This window comes from Ptiloglossa arizonensis, chromosome 4, assembly GCF_051014685.1.
Source record: "Ptiloglossa arizonensis isolate GNS036 chromosome 4, iyPtiAriz1_principal, whole genome shotgun sequence".
Classification (NCBI taxonomy): Eukaryota; Metazoa; Arthropoda; class Insecta; order Hymenoptera; family Colletidae; genus Ptiloglossa; species Ptiloglossa arizonensis.
In genome coordinates this window covers 11,335,366-11,356,171 of record NC_135051.1, presented here as the reverse complement: position 1 = coordinate 11,356,171, position 20,806 = coordinate 11,335,366, and the positions used below count along the sequence as shown (strand labels likewise).

The following is a 20,806-nucleotide window of genomic DNA, read 5'->3' as shown; positions in this document are numbered from 1 at the left end:
TGGCATTTAACGGTAAAACGATTATTATTTAATTATAAAGAATAGAACAAAATGGTATACAAATACTCTGTAAACAAATCATACTTAGGCATTATCAAGCTTCATTTCTGTGAGATTCAACAATTGCTCGAAGAAACTTTACTTAAAACAAAAGAAACAGAAAAAGTTTGCTATTATGTACAAAAATGAAATGAGTCTCCATAAATTGTGTATGTATATATTTCAAATTCTTTTTTATAATATACAATTCAAGAATAGAATAAAAGTGAGCAAAAAACAGTTTTGCTCTTTGATTATATTATAATTGCGAAATTCAATCTAATCTGCGTCATTCAACTTTCTCCTATGTATATCCATCTTTGTACCTAAGATAGCTATTTTCATCATATGTTGACACATCTTCTATTCCTAAATTGTCACAGTTGCGTTTTGTCGTGGATTTGCTAATGGACTCGTTAGTAAAATTTATTCAATAGACTTCGAATGAAATATAAGTTTTGCAAATGGAGATTAATAACATGTCGTTTCGAAAATAAATATAGATTACAAGAATTCACCTACACTAGATTTATTTTGTAAATATGTTGATAATATCTTTCTAGGTAATAGTATTTACAAACAATTGTTTTAAACTTCAACTACACAAAATTGCTATAGAAATAAAACGCTAATATCAGAAGTCAATGATGTATCAAATAAACTTCTTCGGGCAGCAAAAATATTCAATTCGTTATAAAAATATAATTTTAAAACCATTTTTCATTTATTAATATCAATGAAATGATAAAACAAAGAATAAATTATTTAACCACATATATTGACATTTATTTAAAGTTCGATACAACAGTAGTAAAAGCAACAACGAAAATAATGATAATAATAAAATTTTTCAACTTAATTTTTATCGCTATTAATTATTAAAATTTCAACACAGATTAATTAGATCATTCAAAATACATTTATAAGCGTGTAAGTGTATATGTTGGTCGTTGTATAAATGTAGACGTTGCTCTTGTTGGAATTAACTACAAAAGGAACTTATGTTAATATATTTATCCGCAACAACGTTAAATTATCTATTATTCGCATAAATATAAGTTTCTAATTGTTCCTACTGATTAATTCTAAAATATAATCAATGTTTCAAATAACGATTTACAAATGATTAAGTTAATTAAGATTTTTATGTTACATACTAGGTACAAATAATAAACAGCTAATGAAATAAAAAATAGCTCATTACTATTCGGTTACGGAGAGGATTTTTAAACTCGTTAAAAATTCCCAATGTACTGTCGTCGTTCCTTATTTTGCGAGTCACCGGCGCTTAGGAAGAGAGGAAGAACCGGACCAGTTACAAGTAACGGGTACGGCAACCACTACGATCCTCTCTTACAAAACTCAAGTTGCGTGTCTGTAAATAAGCGGTGCGTGGGATTTAAAAAGAAATCGAAGTAAACGCCACGTAGAGAAGCTTATCTTCTCAGAACAACAGTCTGTGTTCGAAAGTGCTGGCTAAGTTGTGCTTTGAATTTTATTTGAAAAATGTCTATATTCACAATAATACTCAGCATGACTGTCATTTTGCATTTCTGCGTAGCTACTGAATTAAGTGAGTACATTAAAATGTAAAACTTATTCGTTATATTAAAATTTCATTTCTCATACATTTCATCTCTGTCAGTGATCACACGTATTTCGCAATTCGAGTAATTGTCAATGTAAGTTCTTAATGTTCCATTGACAATAATTTATTGTTTGTTAACAACGATATTCTCGTTTAGATGTCTGTGACGAATGTATGCTATTTCCATTATAGAATTTCAGTTAAAAAGGCATTAAATTTCTATTTCTTGAATTTTAAGGAACATTAACCGTAAAGCTGTGGACCCTACATCGCTTAACATTCTTTTTACAAAAAAGACATTTGTAAAAAAGGTTTTATGAACTATGCCGTTCAACTTCAACAAAACCTTTATATAATGCTATTTGTTAAGTAATTTTTCATAAACACAAAAGTTTTTTACGTATTTCTAGAAATGTTTAGAATGAATTTTATATAAATGAAATTAAAGCATTCGTATCCTTTGTGAAAGTATTAACAAAAATTCAAAATTAGGCAGTGATAGGAGCAGAATAATGTTCGTGTTGTTTTTACTTCATAAAATAATGTATATGTACAATACATGCTATATAAACACAAATGATATCAGTTTTTTCGGAAATATTGTCAAGCATTGGAGCACACTAGTGTTAAAAATTAAACGTTATCATAAACTGTGAATTATTCGACTTGTTTAATAACATTTCTTGTCAAGAAAATGTTATTTCAGCACTTTCCAACGTACGATGTCTTGTGTTTTTCTACAGGTTTATGATTAGGGCTCTTCATAATTCTCCCTAGCAAACAAGTTTGCGATGTTATGTAATTTGGAGATTGAATTACTCTATAGACGTGCTTCAAATTTATTGCAATTGCTCCAATAATTTTTCTGCAATGTGATAAACAGACAGTCGCAACTGTGTTTTATATAACATTATTATCCGGATTCACCTGTGTGGATTATCAAAAAATTATAATATTGAACATAACACTTTTCCTAATTCTTACCTATCTCAGGTTAAATTAATTTAATAAAAAGCTTATGAACAATGGGCAATGAAACTCTGTCGCTCATTATTTTTAATATTGTTTTGAGATAAAAATTAAATTTTTCATACAAAGGCATATTATATTATTCAACATTTTTTAACAATGAGTTTAAGTACTTTCGTTAATTTAATTGGCAGACTTGTTCTCTTAAAAGAACTCAATCAAAATCAACAAGATCCCTCTCCTATATAATAGGAATCACGTTGCACATTCTCAGACTTATTTGGTCATTGTCTATCCCCTTTACAAATTTTTTCCTAAGTTTACAGGGGTCACGGTAAACGCTTTAGTGAAAAACTATTGCAATTAGACCTTGTTGGTCTGTTAAATTACATAAATCTGATCTAAAGGAAATGTTTTAGTTTCCGAGATACAACTTTTAAGTCGAATTCGAAAAGTGTTTCCTATTCTAACACGTAGTTGGATGATGAATGTTCTAGAAATTTTCATTTCTTTTCTTTAGTCAAAAATTCAACTTCCATTCTGTCTAACCCCCATGAAGTGTACACACAGTTTTCGATCATTAATTACATGATTTCTTCCTTCGATGTGTGATTTTAAATTCACTACCATTGAATAAATATCTAATAAACAATAATTAATTTACCACTTGAAACATATAATTTCTTTCTTTGTAACGTCTTAAGTACAAATATACAGATCTGACTTAAAAATTTTAAACATATTTAAAATATAGTTAATAAATAGAAAAATGGTCTTATTAATCGATTTTCATGCAATAAAAATCGCAGGACTCGATTTTTTAGCGTATTGATTCTAGTCATTTCAATTCAAAATCGATTCCAGAATTAATTTTTTTACAAGAATCGAACATTTCTAGTTTATCCTGTTCAAAGAGAATACGACGCGTCAACAGTATCTTCTTCTTCGTACAAGTTTCTGCATGCCGCATATTGATATTGAAAAGGATCATGTAGGGTAGAGAAGCTATATGATTTACTCTGACTCAATTTATTGTGCTAAAAATAATACCAATAATAACAAAAATGGTAGCAACAGGATAAGCAGTCAGCAATCTAACTCGTGCAAGGCATCAAGGTTCAGGTAAGAATTGCCTGAATCGTCGAATAGCAGTTGCTCCAGAAAAGAAATAGAAGGAGCATAGAAATATAAATAAGTAAAAAGTAGGAGAAAATGAAACAGAAAAATTCGAAGAAAACGTAGAGAAAGTATAAAAAGTGTAACGAGAAGTAACAACGGTAAGGCTCGTGCGGATTTGGCCGTCAAATATGCGTAAAAACTATTTTGGTTCTCAAGCAAGATCCTAAGAAACGCATTGGTGAAAGAATGTATCGAAAATTGGGAAAGAGCAAGCAAATTTAGAAAAACCATGTCTTTATGCATGTATCAGAGTTGCTCTCAAACGCGTGAGCTTTATTTCTTCTGTAAACATCTATAAGAGTATTTAAGAAATAATTAGATCCATTCTATATTGCTTTAATCAAATAATTGAACCCTAAATAAATCGTCCAATCCTTTATGAATGAAACTTTAACGTTTATTAAAATTACATTTGTTGGGACGTACCTTATATGGTTCATAGACGTCTTTGTAACGTTTATTTCTCGTTGCTCAAAATGTTTCCTTATTTTCTTATTACATGGGTCCCACATAATATGATACATGATTTTTGAATGCATTGATGTCTTATGCAAAGTAATTAAAATCAGGAAATCACAATTTCTGTGTTCATCTTCGGAACGTTGCAACGACAAGACTGTACAAAGAAGAAGCACGAAATTATCAGCTAGAAAATTATAATCGACAGATAATTGATATCTATCATAATACGTACTTCTTTTCAAACGTTTCAGTATACCATTTTAAACCTTTTTGCCTTCGTTCATAATAACTCTTTAAGTTTTGTTTGCTGTTAGTTCCCTATCCACATCACCTATTTTTTTCGTGGGGGAAATCTATCGAAGACTTTCCCTCTCAGAGGGAGAGTGGGATTCCCCGCTCCGGCACTTCACGTGCGGAGTGTACTCATTAAAACTCCGACAGTAATTATCCTCGCGACCACGAGGGGCACTGGGAACTATCAGCGGTAACTTACGGTGTCCCTTCTGGTGCGGCGCGACGACGACGCCCGTGAAGGACGCTATGTCTAACCCACCATCCAATTTGTCGTCCCCGTTGTAGCATCGGAAACGTCCAGCGGTGGACAGGAGCGCGCTACTACGCCACCACTCGTCTACAGGGCTGCCAGTGATCTCTCCGACTGTGCCTCGACGAAGGAAAGACGGAAGAGTAAACAGCTCTACCTTCCCTGTAGTCACGCACGTAACATATGCATACACAGGGGTGGTAGGGAGCAACAAACCCCTCAATCGCCAGGACCAATTTGGAAGGAGCCGATGCAACAGAGTTGGAGGAGCCACTCATGCAGTCATGCTCCCTCTTTGCAGCTCCATCCAAAACATGACTAGTTCACAGAAGGAGGCCACGGTTCTCCACTTCCTCACTGCCGAGCGTAGCGTTCCCCATACCCGATAACGAAAGGTCCCTCCCAATTTCCTCCAGGATACAGCGCTCATACGGCCCTCGCAAGACTCGCAATGGCTGTTGCAATAGCTATGTAAGCCCGCAAGCAGATCCAACGGAGGAAGCCTCGACAGGATGATCTCCATCTGGTAGGACAGGAGTGATCCTTCGAACTAGCTGAGTAGGAAACCGGCGCAGCAGTGTCATGCCACGTTGAGAGGTGGTAGGTCACTCGCCCAAAGAGGGTTCCATATAGGGCTACAGAATGGGCGAATCTCAGTTGGATCGGACCAATCCCACCCGGGTGCTTGGATCCCACAGATTGAGGAGAAGCTGGCCCAAAATATCAACTATTCCCTAGAACTGCGAGACTAGACAGCCGAAATGCCCCTCAAATCGCCAGTGGCTGTTAAGAACCAGTCCCATATATTTTCATCTTAACACTGGCCTTATCTATTTGGATGTGGAGAGAAAATGACGGTTCCTACCAAAGTATGTGTATTGGTAGCTTCTCGGTCTTACGGAGCGTTATTTCTAAACCGATCTCCCTGATCCTTGGCTCATCGGACTGCCTTTCTCCGGTGGTCCCCAACGGTCAGTACCACGTTGCATCAACGTAACGCGTTATGTTGACGGTGTCGGAACTGCCTTTGGTCCACAGAATGGTGTCGTACTCGAGATTCCATAACAGATATCCCAGCACGGACTCCTACAGTATTTCGGAGTACACTTTTCTCCGTTCCATGTTGTACCAGCTGGGATATTCTACCCATTTGCCAGAAAGGTAGCCCTCAATCACTGCCCTTGGCAGGGGATTCCATGTTCTTCCGTCCCTGCCTAATTGTCTTTCAGGGTAGGATGTTAAAGATTTCACTCTGGGTCAGAACCGAGAGGGACTAGACATATCACGTTGATGGTCGACCGTCCCCTCTGGAATCCAAATTAGCACTCAGGGGATTTTCTATTTGTCGCATACTGTAAGGTGAATAAACGTTGTAGTTTGCAAATGTTGCCAACTGAAAAATATTACGTTTGCTCACTTACTAGCTTCGTTACTGCTGTCTGCACGCTATGTATTGTAGGCGCACAAAAAGTTGACCTGGGATTCTATAAGCTAAAATGGCACAGGAATAAAGGTACTTGTCCACTTGCATCACTTGTGACGTGACTGTTACGCCTTTACGCAAGTGTATTATTACTATTGACTTAGTTGAGCATGTGTAGAAGATCACCTCGTGACGAGAAACGCGAACGAAACAATATACGACAAAGTGAGATGCAACGATAGAATTCACGAACATATCTCAGATACGTTTTTCATCTAACTTTGTCGTATTTTGTTTTACTCGTATTTCTCGTTAAGTGGTGGACACTCGCCCAAATTAACAAATAGTAATAGTTTGCCAATAGTGACAACGTGTCTGTCTAGAGTGATGCTGGTGGATGATTTTATTTTTGCCTGTGCCATTTTAGCATAAAATACCACAAGCAACTTCTCGTAAGCCACAAAATAAATGAGAATATCGTTCCTTTGTATTATTTTTACATTATCGTTATTAATGTTTATGTTATTTTATGTAAAATATAAAATAATCGATGTCGAAAATGTAATTCATCCATTAATCGAAAATTCTTTTATACGAATTGTGTTTCAACGCTTAATTATTATTAAGTAATAATATAAAATACACAAATTTTGAATTTCCACAATGATTTCTCCCTTACTTTCATAAAAACTAATTTAAATAAATTAAAGTAATTTGCTAGATATAAACTCAGATATTTTCTGATTTTATAATCAGCAATTTATATCGTACTAAATATTTCTTTTTCCAATTTATGTCACATCCCCTGATTTATGCAAACAAGATGAGCAAAGTAATGCAGCAAATAGTCAAGCAGTAGGGGCCAAGCACGCAATATCATTTACTTTGTTTCCACAAACAAAAATGTATCAGCAAATAATAAAACGCTATAATTTTCCAATCGATAATATTTATAGGCCACCTCAAAACGCGTAAGTACTTAGTTCGATAATTACATTATTTTTTCTAGAAAAAAAGCGATGTTCAACATTCATTACCTAAATTTTAATTAAATCTGATGTTTTTAATCGTAAGATTCTTTACTCTTTCTTACGCTTTTAAGCGAAAAGGTTCTTAACATTTTAACTTATCTCGACTTGTTAAGAATTTACTCTTTGTGAAATGAATGAAACGTTAAATGAATAAAATAACTAATTTATTATAACGAATTTAACATTAAGATCAAAACATTTATTTTTAATTCTTTATAAAATGTTTTTTTACTTCCAGGAAATGTCCTTTGTGCGACAATTCAGTTTATCCTTATTGTGGAGAAAAATTATTGCACGATGCATGCTGCTGCACAGATCCTTATCTTCATGAGCTGCCCTATCAATGTAAATTGGCAGATTGTCGATTTCTTCATGCAAACAGTTGCAGGGAACACAGACTAATTGCTACCTGTTGTTGCAGTGACGACTATCGATCGTTATTAAGAGCTTTCTCAAATATTTAGAATTATCTATTGATATTTCATTTAGCTGTAACATAAAACATATTGACCATGCTTGGACTCTTTCATTTATATCTTCATAATACTAATTAACATATATTGTAGGCAAAAAATATAATTTAATCCAGTTAGTGTAATGAGATACTCTAATGTATTTACACATTTGTGCGAATCAAATATGGGACATGGTTAAAAATAAATAATGAGTTCATGACAGTCTTTACGTGCAACATTTTTTACAATTGAAAAATGGGTCAGTAAATCTGTAACAGATTCGTCATTCAACTATCTACAACAATTACTTTCGACACGTGGTTGATAGAGCAGTGCTTCTCAAACTTAACATACAAAGAATATGTTTTCTTTTCTTGAAAGTGTTCTAGAATTACTTGTTTAAAAATGGAAATGGGAGATATAAATATTACATGTATAATTTACAATAAAAACATACATTGTATTTGGAGAATTTGATAAATGTGAAATAAAATAACTAGAATATGTCAAACAAAAGTAGGTTGTAGGTGGCACACACAACATACGATAAATATTTACGACACTCGAGATCGTTCATTTTCTATGCTATTATTTATAAATAGAATGTTACTTGTTTTTGATTTTTCATAAAAGAATGTGTACTCTCATTGATAGCAATTTATCGTAAATTGTTTTCATAATGTTATTACTTTTAGAAATTTAAGCAAAATAACAATTGTGCTCTTTGAATGGTTTCATTTTTAAAAGCCGAGAACAAGTAAGAAATTATGTTTGGCAAATGTGTGTCAGTTTTTTATAAATCGTTGAGTATGAACTATGTAAGGATCAAAAGTAGTTACAATATCGACGAGGGTTCTTGAAAAGTATTATTATTTCGAATAACTTCGCCACCTGAGAAAAAATAACATCGGTGATTCATATTCTACCAATCGGAAGGTTTCGAACTTCTACGAGGCAATCTAATTTTGATAAATTTTGTGTCGGCCAGTGTATACTCGATTTAAAAAAATGCATAGTCACCGCCAATTATGCTCTTCATAAACGCTTTCTATACTACTGTGACAACATCAATGCAATACAGAATTTGGTATATTTTTCGTTAGATATATTCTCATGAAAGTACTATTAATAGATCGGCAAACTTTTCCTGATAAAACTGTGTCCAAACATAACCTTGTTAGATGTCATATATGGTATTTATATGCGGAATTTGGGAGTGCGATTTTACACACAACTAAAAATAATCAAAACAGGGTCACGATTGATAACTCTTTCATGGAGATACAATGAGAAATATTAAAACATTAAGTTTCATTAGAGGATGAAATTCGATGCAGTGCGTGATAAAGAACACTCTTGGCAGCCAGACAACTTTTATCGGGGTATGTATCGACTAGACGGCTGCACGAGTCGATAAGTTCCTTCGCATTACAGAAACATAAACAATGGTGGGGGTAACTCCGCATCGTCAATCTGAGAACAAAATCCTACCTTGAAACCAAAAATTACTGTAGAGTAGATGAAATATTAGTTCGTTAACGTTTAGCGCTTAGTTTAATTAACCGTGTAGCCAAATCTCGTTGCTATATTGGAATTATTTTGATAATTACTGCTAATTATTGCAGAATGGATTTTTATTCTTTCACACCGGTGATTCAATTTGTTTGATAAATTTTTGCGCAACGTTTTAATATTTGGTAACACGTTGTCTATGTTTGTTATTATAATAAATTATTGGGGTAAGTTTTGATACGATAATATTGTTAAATAATACATAATACACCTTTGTGTGAGAAAATGAATGTGTATGTTTGATATTGAAACAAAATAAAATGAAATGGAAATTAAGAGAATGCTTACTCAACGGTTAAAGACAGATAAAAATGTCAAGAAGAGTTGATACTTTTCAGTCTGACAAATTTAATCTGGTCGTATTGTGTATCTAATGAATAATCAATATCGTCAGAATACAACGAAAATTCACTAACAATAAGTTATTATTTTAATTATACATATATTTAACCAGTCTGTAATTTAACACTTTTATTGAAATTTTACTGAAAGTTTTCTCTCTCAGAAGAAAATGTGTGTACTCTTGAAGAATCAGTACATAAATTGTTATATTATTTTATTAGTTATATCGATTTTTAAACATGGAACACCTTCCAAACAAAGTATAGGTACTATATACCTTTTGCATTACTTACTATAGAAATTCAATTTATCGATATCTTAATGATATTATTTATATATCGAATTATTAATATCATTTCGATACTATCGATAATGGCATCGTAGTTTAGCTCGATACATAAGTTTATTCGCTTTCGAAAAAACTTACTGCAATGTTGCTGCCGATGGATTCTGTCATGCTTCAACAATTGTACACTTCTTTTTTCTGGTGTCGTTGGATCATCTTCGAAAACACTATTATTTAAATAGCCTCGTTTAAAAATATAAAAAGGTGTAAAGGTTGGCGAACACAGTGGAAATTCTATAATTCCAGCTTTGCCAAACCAATCGTTTCGAAATGCTTATTAACATTCTACAAATAGTTTGGTAGTATGTGCGAGTGCCCTATCTCGCTAAAATTGTAGATGTTGCCACGTGTAGAGATTAACATTGTGTACAAGAGCTGGTAATTCATTTTCAAGTAGGCTATCGTAACGTTGAGTTGTTAAATAACCATTAAAGAAGTATGGCCCTGTCACGTATCCATTTACTAATCCATACGGTACGTTAAAAGACCATTGATGTTGATAAGGTATTTGTCAATGCCAATGGAGATTTTGATCTAACCAATAATGAGAATTATAACGATTCGCATAATCTCGAGTTAAACGACCAAGAATTTGAACATTTACCAGACCAACACATTCCTGTGATGTTATACTAATTCCAACAAGCAACAGGAAAGTTATGACTTAATTATTTAATTTGGTCTAAACTATTTTAGTTTCCGAGTAAAAATCCAATAAATGTCAAACGTTCTTCAATTCTACCTAATCAATGAAGTTTCATTAAAGTTGGTGCATAATACATCATATATAATAGTCATCCTGTAAGTTTCACTCTCTAAGAAATCTACATATGCGAGAATCATTATGGTATCAATGTATATAATCAAAAAGAACGAACATTTCTATTTGAGTTATTAGATAAATTTTGGATTCTTTGTAATAGTTTCTTCGAACAATAATTCCTCATAACGGTTTCATCAGGTACCTTTATGAATTGTTTTGCACATTATCAAGTATGTATTCGTAACATCAGAACTTTTATATTGAGTTAGACTTTGACGATTAGACCCTTTTTATATTTTCGGCAACCAAACTTCACTTTGTCGATTTTGACGATTTTCACACACTTACCAATCGAACCATCACTATTGGTGTGTGGTGGATTACTATAACCGACCACGCAAGTTAATATTCGAAATCATTGAAATCAGTAAAGTTTTATATTTAAGTTTATCCGTTATATGTACTGGTTGCCGACCGTCGTTTTATGTTTATCTAAACATTATACTAGCAGTAGTCACTTACTGCTCCATACACTGCCACGAATGTACACGGTCTGGGTTAAATCCCAGTAAGAGTATCGGAAAGGTGCAGAGTTTGCACTTCGGAACATAACGAATAATGAATACGTGATCTACGAATAAATTTACATCGGAACAGTTAAATGTACGCCGTAATCCTGTGCATATATACATACAAACATACTATGTTTACATACTGGTATTAATGGAATCTTCGCTTTTAAAATAGAAACTTTTTGTAAATTTGTTATAAATGTACAAATTTATATTTTAATTCTCTATCAATTTTGTACACATATGTAAATTTATGAATTTATTAATTTTATTACGAATTAACATTCAAACGAATTCACAGATTTATAAATTGTACACAAATTATAAATAGACAAATTATTAAATTTGTAAATATTTAAAAAGGTTTTGAAATGTTTATATATTTGTAAATTTATAAATTATTTCTAAATAATTCTATTCGTTATATAAATTGTTTAAAAATCTTTAAGCATTGTACATTTCTAAACAATTTCTAATACGTTTCAAGTATTCTAAAAAGTTTATACAAATTTTAGATGTTTCATTTAAAATTTAACTAAAAGTGTAATATTCTTTGAACCATTTATCCTCTTTCTTTGACATTTTTTTTTAATTACCTTAATAACAAAGTTGAGGCCTGAAACAGATTCGTGGACCACCATGTATATTGAATCATACATTTATTTGTCATATAATAAAGTTCAAGATATTACGTAACTTAAGTGTTAACAAATCAAAGAAATATATGTCACCAATTCTTTAATATTACTTTACATTTAATATACAGATACGAGATGCATATTCTAAATAGAGTATCACAATAAACAATGTAGTAATATAATAGATAGTTTAATACTATTAGAAAATGTTATAACATAGTTTGTAAAAATCGAGTAAACAGAAGAACAAATTAATGGACATACTTAATAATATTTTATTAACCAATAATATCTTTCCTCTTGTGCTTTACGTAAGTCTTCGATTACGGAAACCTTGTAAAGGAAATGGCTGATCTTCCTCAAGGAAAAAAAAACAAGAATAAGCGACGTTCCTCAAGGTAAATACACCGAACCTAGAATTTAGGGGTAGATGCTCGTAACGTTGAGGTCAGCGCCAAGGTCATACACGTGTCGTGGAGGCCGAATGGGTGGTCCTATGGAACCCACGTGCACCCCAACTTTTGTTGGAGTAAGCAAGAGAACTGTAGGTAAATCAGAAAGAAACATTCAAACAGTCGATTTTTCGTCTCCAGGTAGATCTGCCTTTCTAAAGAAAGAAAGGTTCGCCTTCCATGATCAAAGCCAAGGTTGTGCAGGTATCGCGATAAATTTCAAAGATGAAACTTCTTCGAATGCAATGCTCACTTCCGATGGTTATTACTTTTTAGGTAAAAATAACAAATCTGTTAAATGACACTACTCCTATTTAAACTTCCAAATACAAAAACGAATGAAATTTTCGATGAAAAATTAAAATTTTTCATTTCTGCATCCTATTTTTATTATATATTGGAAGAAGATGGTAATAAATAAAATGTCAGTTATCGTTCGATATGTTTTCCTCGTCTTATTTTAGAAATATTTTTGTTTATCACGGTATTTGGATTAACGAAAAATAAAAAACTTATTTTTGTTTCGCAAGGTCATTTAGAGCTATTTGTTTAGATCCTGGAAATTCACAAGTGTCGGTGTAATTGTATTTTTTTAGAAACTCGTACATTTTTGTCCGGTTTCTGTCACAAAATCTAAATAAGCAACGATGCGATAAATGTTTTAATGAAGTGTTCGAATCTTCAAAGAAATTCTGCCGATAAAATGTTTGCACGATTGGAATAATCAATATTTCATTAACGGTGAAAAGATAACTATTTATCTGTTATCTTGAGTATACTTTTTTAATGTATTAAAAATATGAACATAAATACAAAATGTGGAAAAGAATAATTTGTAATTACAATATATTTACGAATGAAAATTAAATAGTAATTAAAATTATTGACACGAAGTACACGAATGATCACGAAAACTTAAATATTAAATATTCGGAGATGAACTCAGAATACAAAGGTATTAAAAATAATTAGACTCGAGCTACAGAACCATATGCTATAAAAACATTCTCTACATTTTTTTTTAACATATTTTCTCTTTAATAAGACATTCGATTAAGGCTAATAATTATACAATAGGCCCTTTGCCTTTTCGATAACTGTGATTCTGTATAGTAAGATACAATTGATAGTGACAAACATTTCTTCGATTAAAAAAAAAATAAGACTAAATTGGAAAGCTGTAAATAAATAAATCAAATGTCTAAGACAACAGATGATAATGATCGACGAGTCAAACTAATAAACACTGAATCGTGAAACTCTTAAATTATGAAATAATAACCGAGAACGGGACATTGAAATACAATTGTCTCGTATTTCTGGAGAAAACAAGAAAAACGTAAAGGTCCTTTTAAGTTTGATAATTTATACACTCCTGTAGCTAGAATATGTATGTGTCTGCGTGCGTGGATATGTTCCATGGATAAATTTAAAAAGAAAAATAAAATGGTTTCTTGTTTCAACCAGATCCATAGTTACTTATAACGAATACTATTTTTTTTACTGAAATTTACTCAAAATATTACGATCCTTGCAATGATTCATTCACCTACTCTAGCAAAGTGAGTCCTAGCTACTCTAGCAAAGTTTTCTAGATCGTCTACCTGACAAACGAGGAAGAATTGTAAGATACTGCTGTGTTTTTGCCGAATACCTAAAGACCTCAAGGACGACAGAGGGTTACACGTGGCGACCGTTTCAGGGCGACAACCCTCGACACCTAAACGTCGAAAGAAATTCCAATCCGTCTCTCCTGTTCGCTACCTTTTAGACAAATCCATAGCGTTGTCCCCTTACTTCTGTTCCTTCCTTCTTTCACTATTTGTTCTTCTAATTTTCATTCTCCTGTGTCTCTTTTACTGTCTTGTGTTTTATCAGAAAAATACGTTTCGCATAATATTTAGTTCACAATTAATTAACCTAGAGAAACGATTCATAACACGCTTGTAAATAAAAAAATTCACATTTAAAAATACCAAATATTTTGTAGTATATAATAATCTAAATATATACGTACGGATTATGAAATATAGAAATAAATTGCTTAAATTATCCGGGCAAATATTGTCTCGCGTATTATGAATGCGTCACATCAATTCAAACTATTAATGTAACTTTTTAAAACAAATCTTCAAGATCCGTTTCGAAATACGTTTCTCCCTTCTAATGTTTAGTATATCCACGATTCAAATGGTAATTGTTAACAGTTTCGTCGTGATGTTCGATCAGATAGTCGAAGACAAAATCGTTGCAGTATTTTAAAAAACAAATTGCGGATAAGATGGTAGGTAAGAACGATGACATCATTTCGGTATGCATCATCGACATTCGTCTTGTACCACACGGCCTCTGTATGCGGCTTGCGTAGCAGACCAGTTTGAAGTAACTGAAACGAATCGGGGTTTCGTCCTTGTAAGTTCAGACACGTGAACAAATGATTGTAGGACCCACATTCAGTTCGTGTGCCAACTTAATGAATGCAACCGTTCTTGGAATTCATAAACTCGAAGAAAACATCCGAAAATAAACCGCATTAATTGAAAGCTGCTTCGATCGTTGCCTGTAACGATTTGGAATTACAAATAAAGATTCGTGAATGGTTCCTTCGGAAATAAAAATAACGAGATCACAATGCTCTGTTAACGATTAAACCAATTTTTTTGTCAAAAGCGCAATTTAAATTTTAATTACGGTGTTATATTATTGTACGATATGATTATCATTATATTACATTTACGGCATTACTATTATACGTGAAACAATTAGGAGATTACTTTTGAAACATTGATGCTTTATCGAGAAATAAAGTAATTCGAGTAGGTGATCCTTGATCGTTCTTTGAAGTATTATTATGCTGCAATAATTATAATATGAAATCAGTATATATTTATATTTTTTTTACACTAATTATATAATATTATTGTGTATAGAATACATTATATAATTTATATATAGCAATTATCTGATTGGAAATCCAGCCAAGTATTTTCTATTTCTTTTAAAATTATTGGACTGGAAAGCCAGCCAAATGTTTTCTATTTTTCAAGAAATTGTCTCAATTATTATTTTACTCAATTTTCTACCTGAAACATACTATGTAACATCAAAAAATTGAACTTTATGCAAGGCGAACCACATAACTTGATCACGTTTATTGTTTCCTGTGTTACAAAACTAATTACAATTCCTTTTTATATTCTATAGACAGGTTCAGAGGGGTCCACAAGTTGGTCAAAGTGCATTTTTTGTTAAGTAATTCTTTTCCAAGACTTCGGGGTCATTCTTGTTTCAAATAAAACATTATAATTGGTTTTCGTTTAGTTTTTAACATAAAATGAATTCACAAAAATGAATTCAAACACCACACATTATAATTTTCGCAGTCAAAACTAAAGATACTGTTGAAAAACATACTTAAGAGCAATATTACAACGCTGTAGATTTTCCACTTTTGTAAACGACTATATTAATATTTCGATTTATCGCTGAGTGTACGTTTAGAGCAACAGTATACTTTTCGTTGTTATTGGAATATTTTTGTAAAGATTATCTTTTGACATGCCTATAAAAGTCAATTCAAGGGATTGAAATCAGAAAAATGAATTGGTCTGTTCAACCTAGACTCACATTTGTTGAAAGTCGAAACAAGCAGAGAAACTCATCGTCAAAGAACCTATCGTCGACACCTACGATCGACGGTACTAGGCAAAAAACAAACGATAGGATTGTTTAATTATTTAAGTAATCGCAGACGAAAACGAATATCATTCACTGATGACAATTAAAATTTGTACACTTGGGATTTTATCTTTCTAAAAAGTGAAAACGAGTTCAAACGCGATCTCCCTCGGATTATTTTTAATTATATGTAACGCATCAGATATCAATTATGACTAACGTTAATCATATAACAAGTTTGAAAAGTGTACAGCGTTACAACACTTGTTCCTCTTGAATATTTTCTTTTACAATATCGTTATTTCTGTTGACGAAGAAATATCTACGATATTGCAGAATTGCGGATAAAGTTGCAGATAAATGAAAAGAATGATAGGGTTTGATTACAAACAGTTTCAAAATGCAGTAACTTCTTGATAAACGCACGCTGTCGTATTCGCGCGTAAGCTTTTTAAGGAGAGACAATAATGAATTTGTTCTTGGAATGAACAAAGAGTATATTATACTCGCCGTGTTCCAAAGCGTATCGATGTGACAACACTAATACAAACTAACAATTATTATATTTTTCGTTGTATCTTGATCGGGTTATTTTTAAAGGATCGACGAGGTTCTCCCGATAAAAATAACACGAAACTAGACGGAATCGTTTGAAATGAACTTTCAACTACCTGTAATTAGAAATAGCAAAAATACGCTCATCTTTCGTCTGATTTCCATCGTTAGAGTCTCTCATTGACAAAATTCTCATGGAGATAGAATAAGAAACGTAAAAGTTTCGCAGTTCAGCCAAACAATGTTTAAATCCACAATTACCGGACGCTCGAATTGAAAAACATAAGTGAGGATGTTTCGATTCGTTATATATAATATAAAGCAAACAATCGACCAGTAAAGCCACGGAAACAAACCATTTTAGAATTCAAAGTTCCAAATCGATTTACCAGCACTGAGAATGTACGAGATGGAAGTAAAATGAATTGTTCCATCGAATAGAACGTAACCGATTACCTACTAAATGTATACGTTCCAAACTTTTTAACCATTCACCAAGAAGAGGAGGGAAATGGTATTTTTGTTCAATAATGACGCACAGTTGTCGCAGACGTTAAAACTACAAATATGTAGTAAAGGAGGTTCTAAAGTAACCTGTCATAGGACCTAGTTAATGACGCCAGACAGTGAGCGCGATTTGTGAATGTAACAAGCCTGCGGCTGTTTCCAAAGATATTGTTTCCACAAGGGATTCCTTCCTCGATCGGAGTTTTCCTGGTCAGACTAAATAGATCGTATTTCACGTGGAAACACGATGTATTATGCAATGGAAGGTCACTCGTTTGCTAACTCGCGGAAGATCAAGGAGTTGAGGTCAGGCACGTGGAACACGTTTGTCTCAAGAGAGAGGACATACGCACCAATCCCTATAGACATACGAAGGAATCTGCGCACGCTTTTCCAGAGGAATTCACGAAACGATCCCGACGATCGTTTCACCGGATCCATTTCTGCACGCAACCATCCTTCGATCAATATTTTTCTTTCCTTTTAAAAACAATTTTTAATCGATTTGATCTTCCGTTAAGATCAACAAGATAAATGTTCAAAACGTGTAAACGATTCGATCAGTCCTGAACTAATGATTATGAACATTGATTTGCGTCCCGTTCAGGTATTGCTCCTGAACTCGTCGATAAGGTTGACCGTCATAATTATTGAAACTCGTCTTTAATAAGTGTCAATGTTCCGATTTTGGTTGAAATTTTTGTCACGAGATCGTTACTACGAAGATCTTTTCCTTAGGATGGTGAGTTCACTCCAAAATAGGAAATTGTTTAAACGACAAATCCATCAGCTACACTTGAACGAAACACTAAGTTTCTTTCATAGCCATTATGCACCGAACGGTCTGAGTAATGTTATATTTTTATATGCTTCTGTCTCTTCTAGATATCCATAATCTGTCTTAACTATCTAAACTTTCCGATTCAGTATCTACCACTAAAAGCTAATATACTTGTTTTAATAATTCGATAAAAATGTATATATAAAAATAATAAACAATCTCGATATCTTTGCAATGACGTGCAGTGTTGATATGAAAATGAAATAAAATAAAGAATAAGCGAAGATATATTGTTTATCGTATACAAAAATGTGGCTGGTTTTATGTGGCGATTTATCTGTACGTACATATATATATATATATATACACATGAAATACAATTCAATAACAATGTTGTCTTATATAACTTTGGTACACTTCTACAAAGATTTCGATTATTGTAACGATCGCTCATAAGTTGTAAAGAAAAATTGCTCTCTAGGAAACAGTTCACCGACTTTTCCTCGAAGTCGATACGTTGAATCCTGATCATCTTTACAGGCATACACAAGTCTTATCGCTTACCTAGCGCTTATACTTTTTGACGTGGTAAGTTCGACGAACTTGTTAAGCTTTCCATTCTTTGCCACAGTACGTCGCTAACAATACGCTCGCATCGAGAATTGAATACCGACATACATAACTACAAAATTAGCCTTTCTAACGAGTAAAATAAACTACTATTATCTTATTGATATCTAGCAAGGTCCATCAAACGAGTATCGTCGATTTACTTGACCCTTCCGTTCGTGTTCGATTCTCGAAGAAGAAAAGACGAAGAAAAGAAAGAAAGATCAACCAACGTATTGTACATCGATGCAGTTTGCATCGATGACTAGTAAAAGAACGCAGGTCATTCAGATGCTAATTAGAGTTCTAACATTGTCAAATGAAAGCACTTCGGAGATCTGCGATCCTTTACGTTCTACGTACGAAATAATGTTAAATATTCATTCTTTTATATTCACGAAAATGGTAACAATTGTCGATATTTTATCACTTTTAGGATGTACATTAATTTCGGACAAAATTTGCTAACAAAGTACTTGTTAAAATATTATAAACTTAACATTCTCTTTCTAACCGTAATTACTCAAGTCGATAGGATTCGATTTATTAAAATTTTGTTCAATTCCTAATAATGTTTTTGCTAATCATATTCTTCTATCATGTGCTTTAACGACACAGAGCGTGCAAAGCAAAGACACGAAATTGATTGGAAATTCGTAAAACACGTGTAATGCAAAATTATACAATCAATTACTATCGATCCTGATAACGCTCGTTCTTTTCGGCTAAAACGGTAGTTAAAGAATTCATTATCGCGAAACACTCCGTTTCCTAAGTGTTTGTCAACATTGCTCTACACCGGTGACCATTTCATTAATCATTTTCCTTGTTATTCGTTATTTATCTCCCCCTTATTCTTCTTTCGATGATCGAGTTCTCTTTCTTTGTCCCGACACGTGTCGCCACACTTTTGTTTTTCTTATTCGAACGACAGGTGTCGATGCTCACAATTTAGCGAGCAATCGCGCCAATCTCGATGTTATTAACCAATGAATCTTTACGTCTACGAAGGAACAGTTCCGAAATTGTTCGAATTATGACTCGAAATAGTTTCTCGAGGTGTTGTCTAGCGTGGAGATAACGGTTGCCACTACATCTGTAACAAATGAGTATCGCTTTGTTAGGCTACAGCAGTATCGTCACCTACCTCGTATCTTAGCGAATAATGTGCGCGAATTTGAACGATACAAAGTAGTAACTGAATATCTATCATTGACGGCTCTTCTGCAACAGTTTTTCTACGTTTACGCATAGCGTTCGTACATTGTCGGATAAAATTGGTCCTTAACATCTAAAACGAGAAACAATAGCTTTCACTTCGTGAAAGTGTATCGTCTTGGTAACACAAAAAAATGTACGCGTACAATCTTTAAACTTAACTTTGCAGCGTTAAACGCGTACACATTTGACTTTCATCGTATTTTCAGAGTACATACGCAAAACGTGAAAGTTTCACCGATGGTGATAAAGAAGAACATTAATGGACCATTTTCCACCGTGACTTGGACGATAAAAATATACCGTCGCAAATTTTAACCGTGTTTGGAGATTGGTTACGCAGTCGTGGTAATACTGTTCTTCTGCACGAATTCAAAACACCATTATTTTCCCTTTCTCGATTGAAACGTATTTGACGCGATACTTTCTCCGCTGTAAATAAAACACTCACGAGATAAATATCACTTTGCGTCGATTCTCGACAAATTTGTCTCGAGTTTTCCGTATCGTTCGTTCGAACGCATTTCAAAACAGGCGTATAAAGCGAACGAAATAAATATTGTAACCCGCTGCACGCGATGAATGGCTTAGGAAATCCTTGAATGCAAGATTCGCAGTTAAATCACTTGGACGCTTGATAGAACCGAATAAAAAAGTTCCTTTCTTCGACGCAGCGTGTGTCTACGTCTACCTGAAAGATGCGTATGCGCACACGTGCCTACGCATGTTGTACAATGTACAAACACTCGCGGACACCATTCTTGCTATCATAATTTTCATTTTACCGTCTTTGTCATCGAATCGTGCATGCAAACATCGATTCCATCTTCACAACTCGAGAACCATCTCGAATACGTGTTCGTAGAAATGTAAATATCGTCCTTTTGCACACACATGACTGACACCTTTGTACGTACGGGCACTCGACACCTCTACATACTTATACACGCCCCACGTGTTTGTTTCTATTGGTGGAGGAGTTAACCACTGACCGTTGGTGTAGTAGTACACACAGCATTCAGTGGTATATAAGGGCGACTCTTTCGTACGGGCACGCATAACCGAGGGAGTCATCCCATGACA

General features: G+C 33.4%; 1 protein-coding gene across 1 annotated transcript; it reads left to right on the top strand.

Moving 5' to 3' along the window:
• The first annotated feature begins 1,470 nt into the window (after nt 1-1,470).
• LOC143145769 (uncharacterized) lies at nt 1,471-8,119 on the top strand. The gene is made up of 3 exons (XM_076309483.1): nt 1,471-1,612; nt 7,028-7,175; nt 7,474-8,119. The coding sequence occupies exons 1-3, from the start codon at nt 1,546-1,548 to the stop codon at nt 7,697-7,699; spliced, it is 441 nt and encodes a 146-aa protein (XP_076165598.1). The 5' UTR covers nt 1,471-1,545; the 3' UTR covers nt 7,700-8,119.
• Nucleotides 8,120-20,806: the final 12,687 nt, after the last annotated feature.

Bases quoted from the DNA above. Each gene is read 5' to 3' on its own strand.
- LOC143145769 (XM_076309483.1), top strand. From the start codon at position 1,546: ATGTCTATATTCACAATAATACTCAGCATGACTGTCATTTTGCATTTC. The intron at 1,613-7,027 runs GTGAGTACATTA...TATGCAAACAAG, and splicing joins CTGCGTAGCTACTGAATTAA to ATGAGCAAAGTAATGCAGCA. The intron at 7,176-7,473 runs GTAAGTACTTAG...TTTTACTTCCAG, and splicing joins TATAGGCCACCTCAAAACGC to GAAATGTCCTTTGTGCGACA.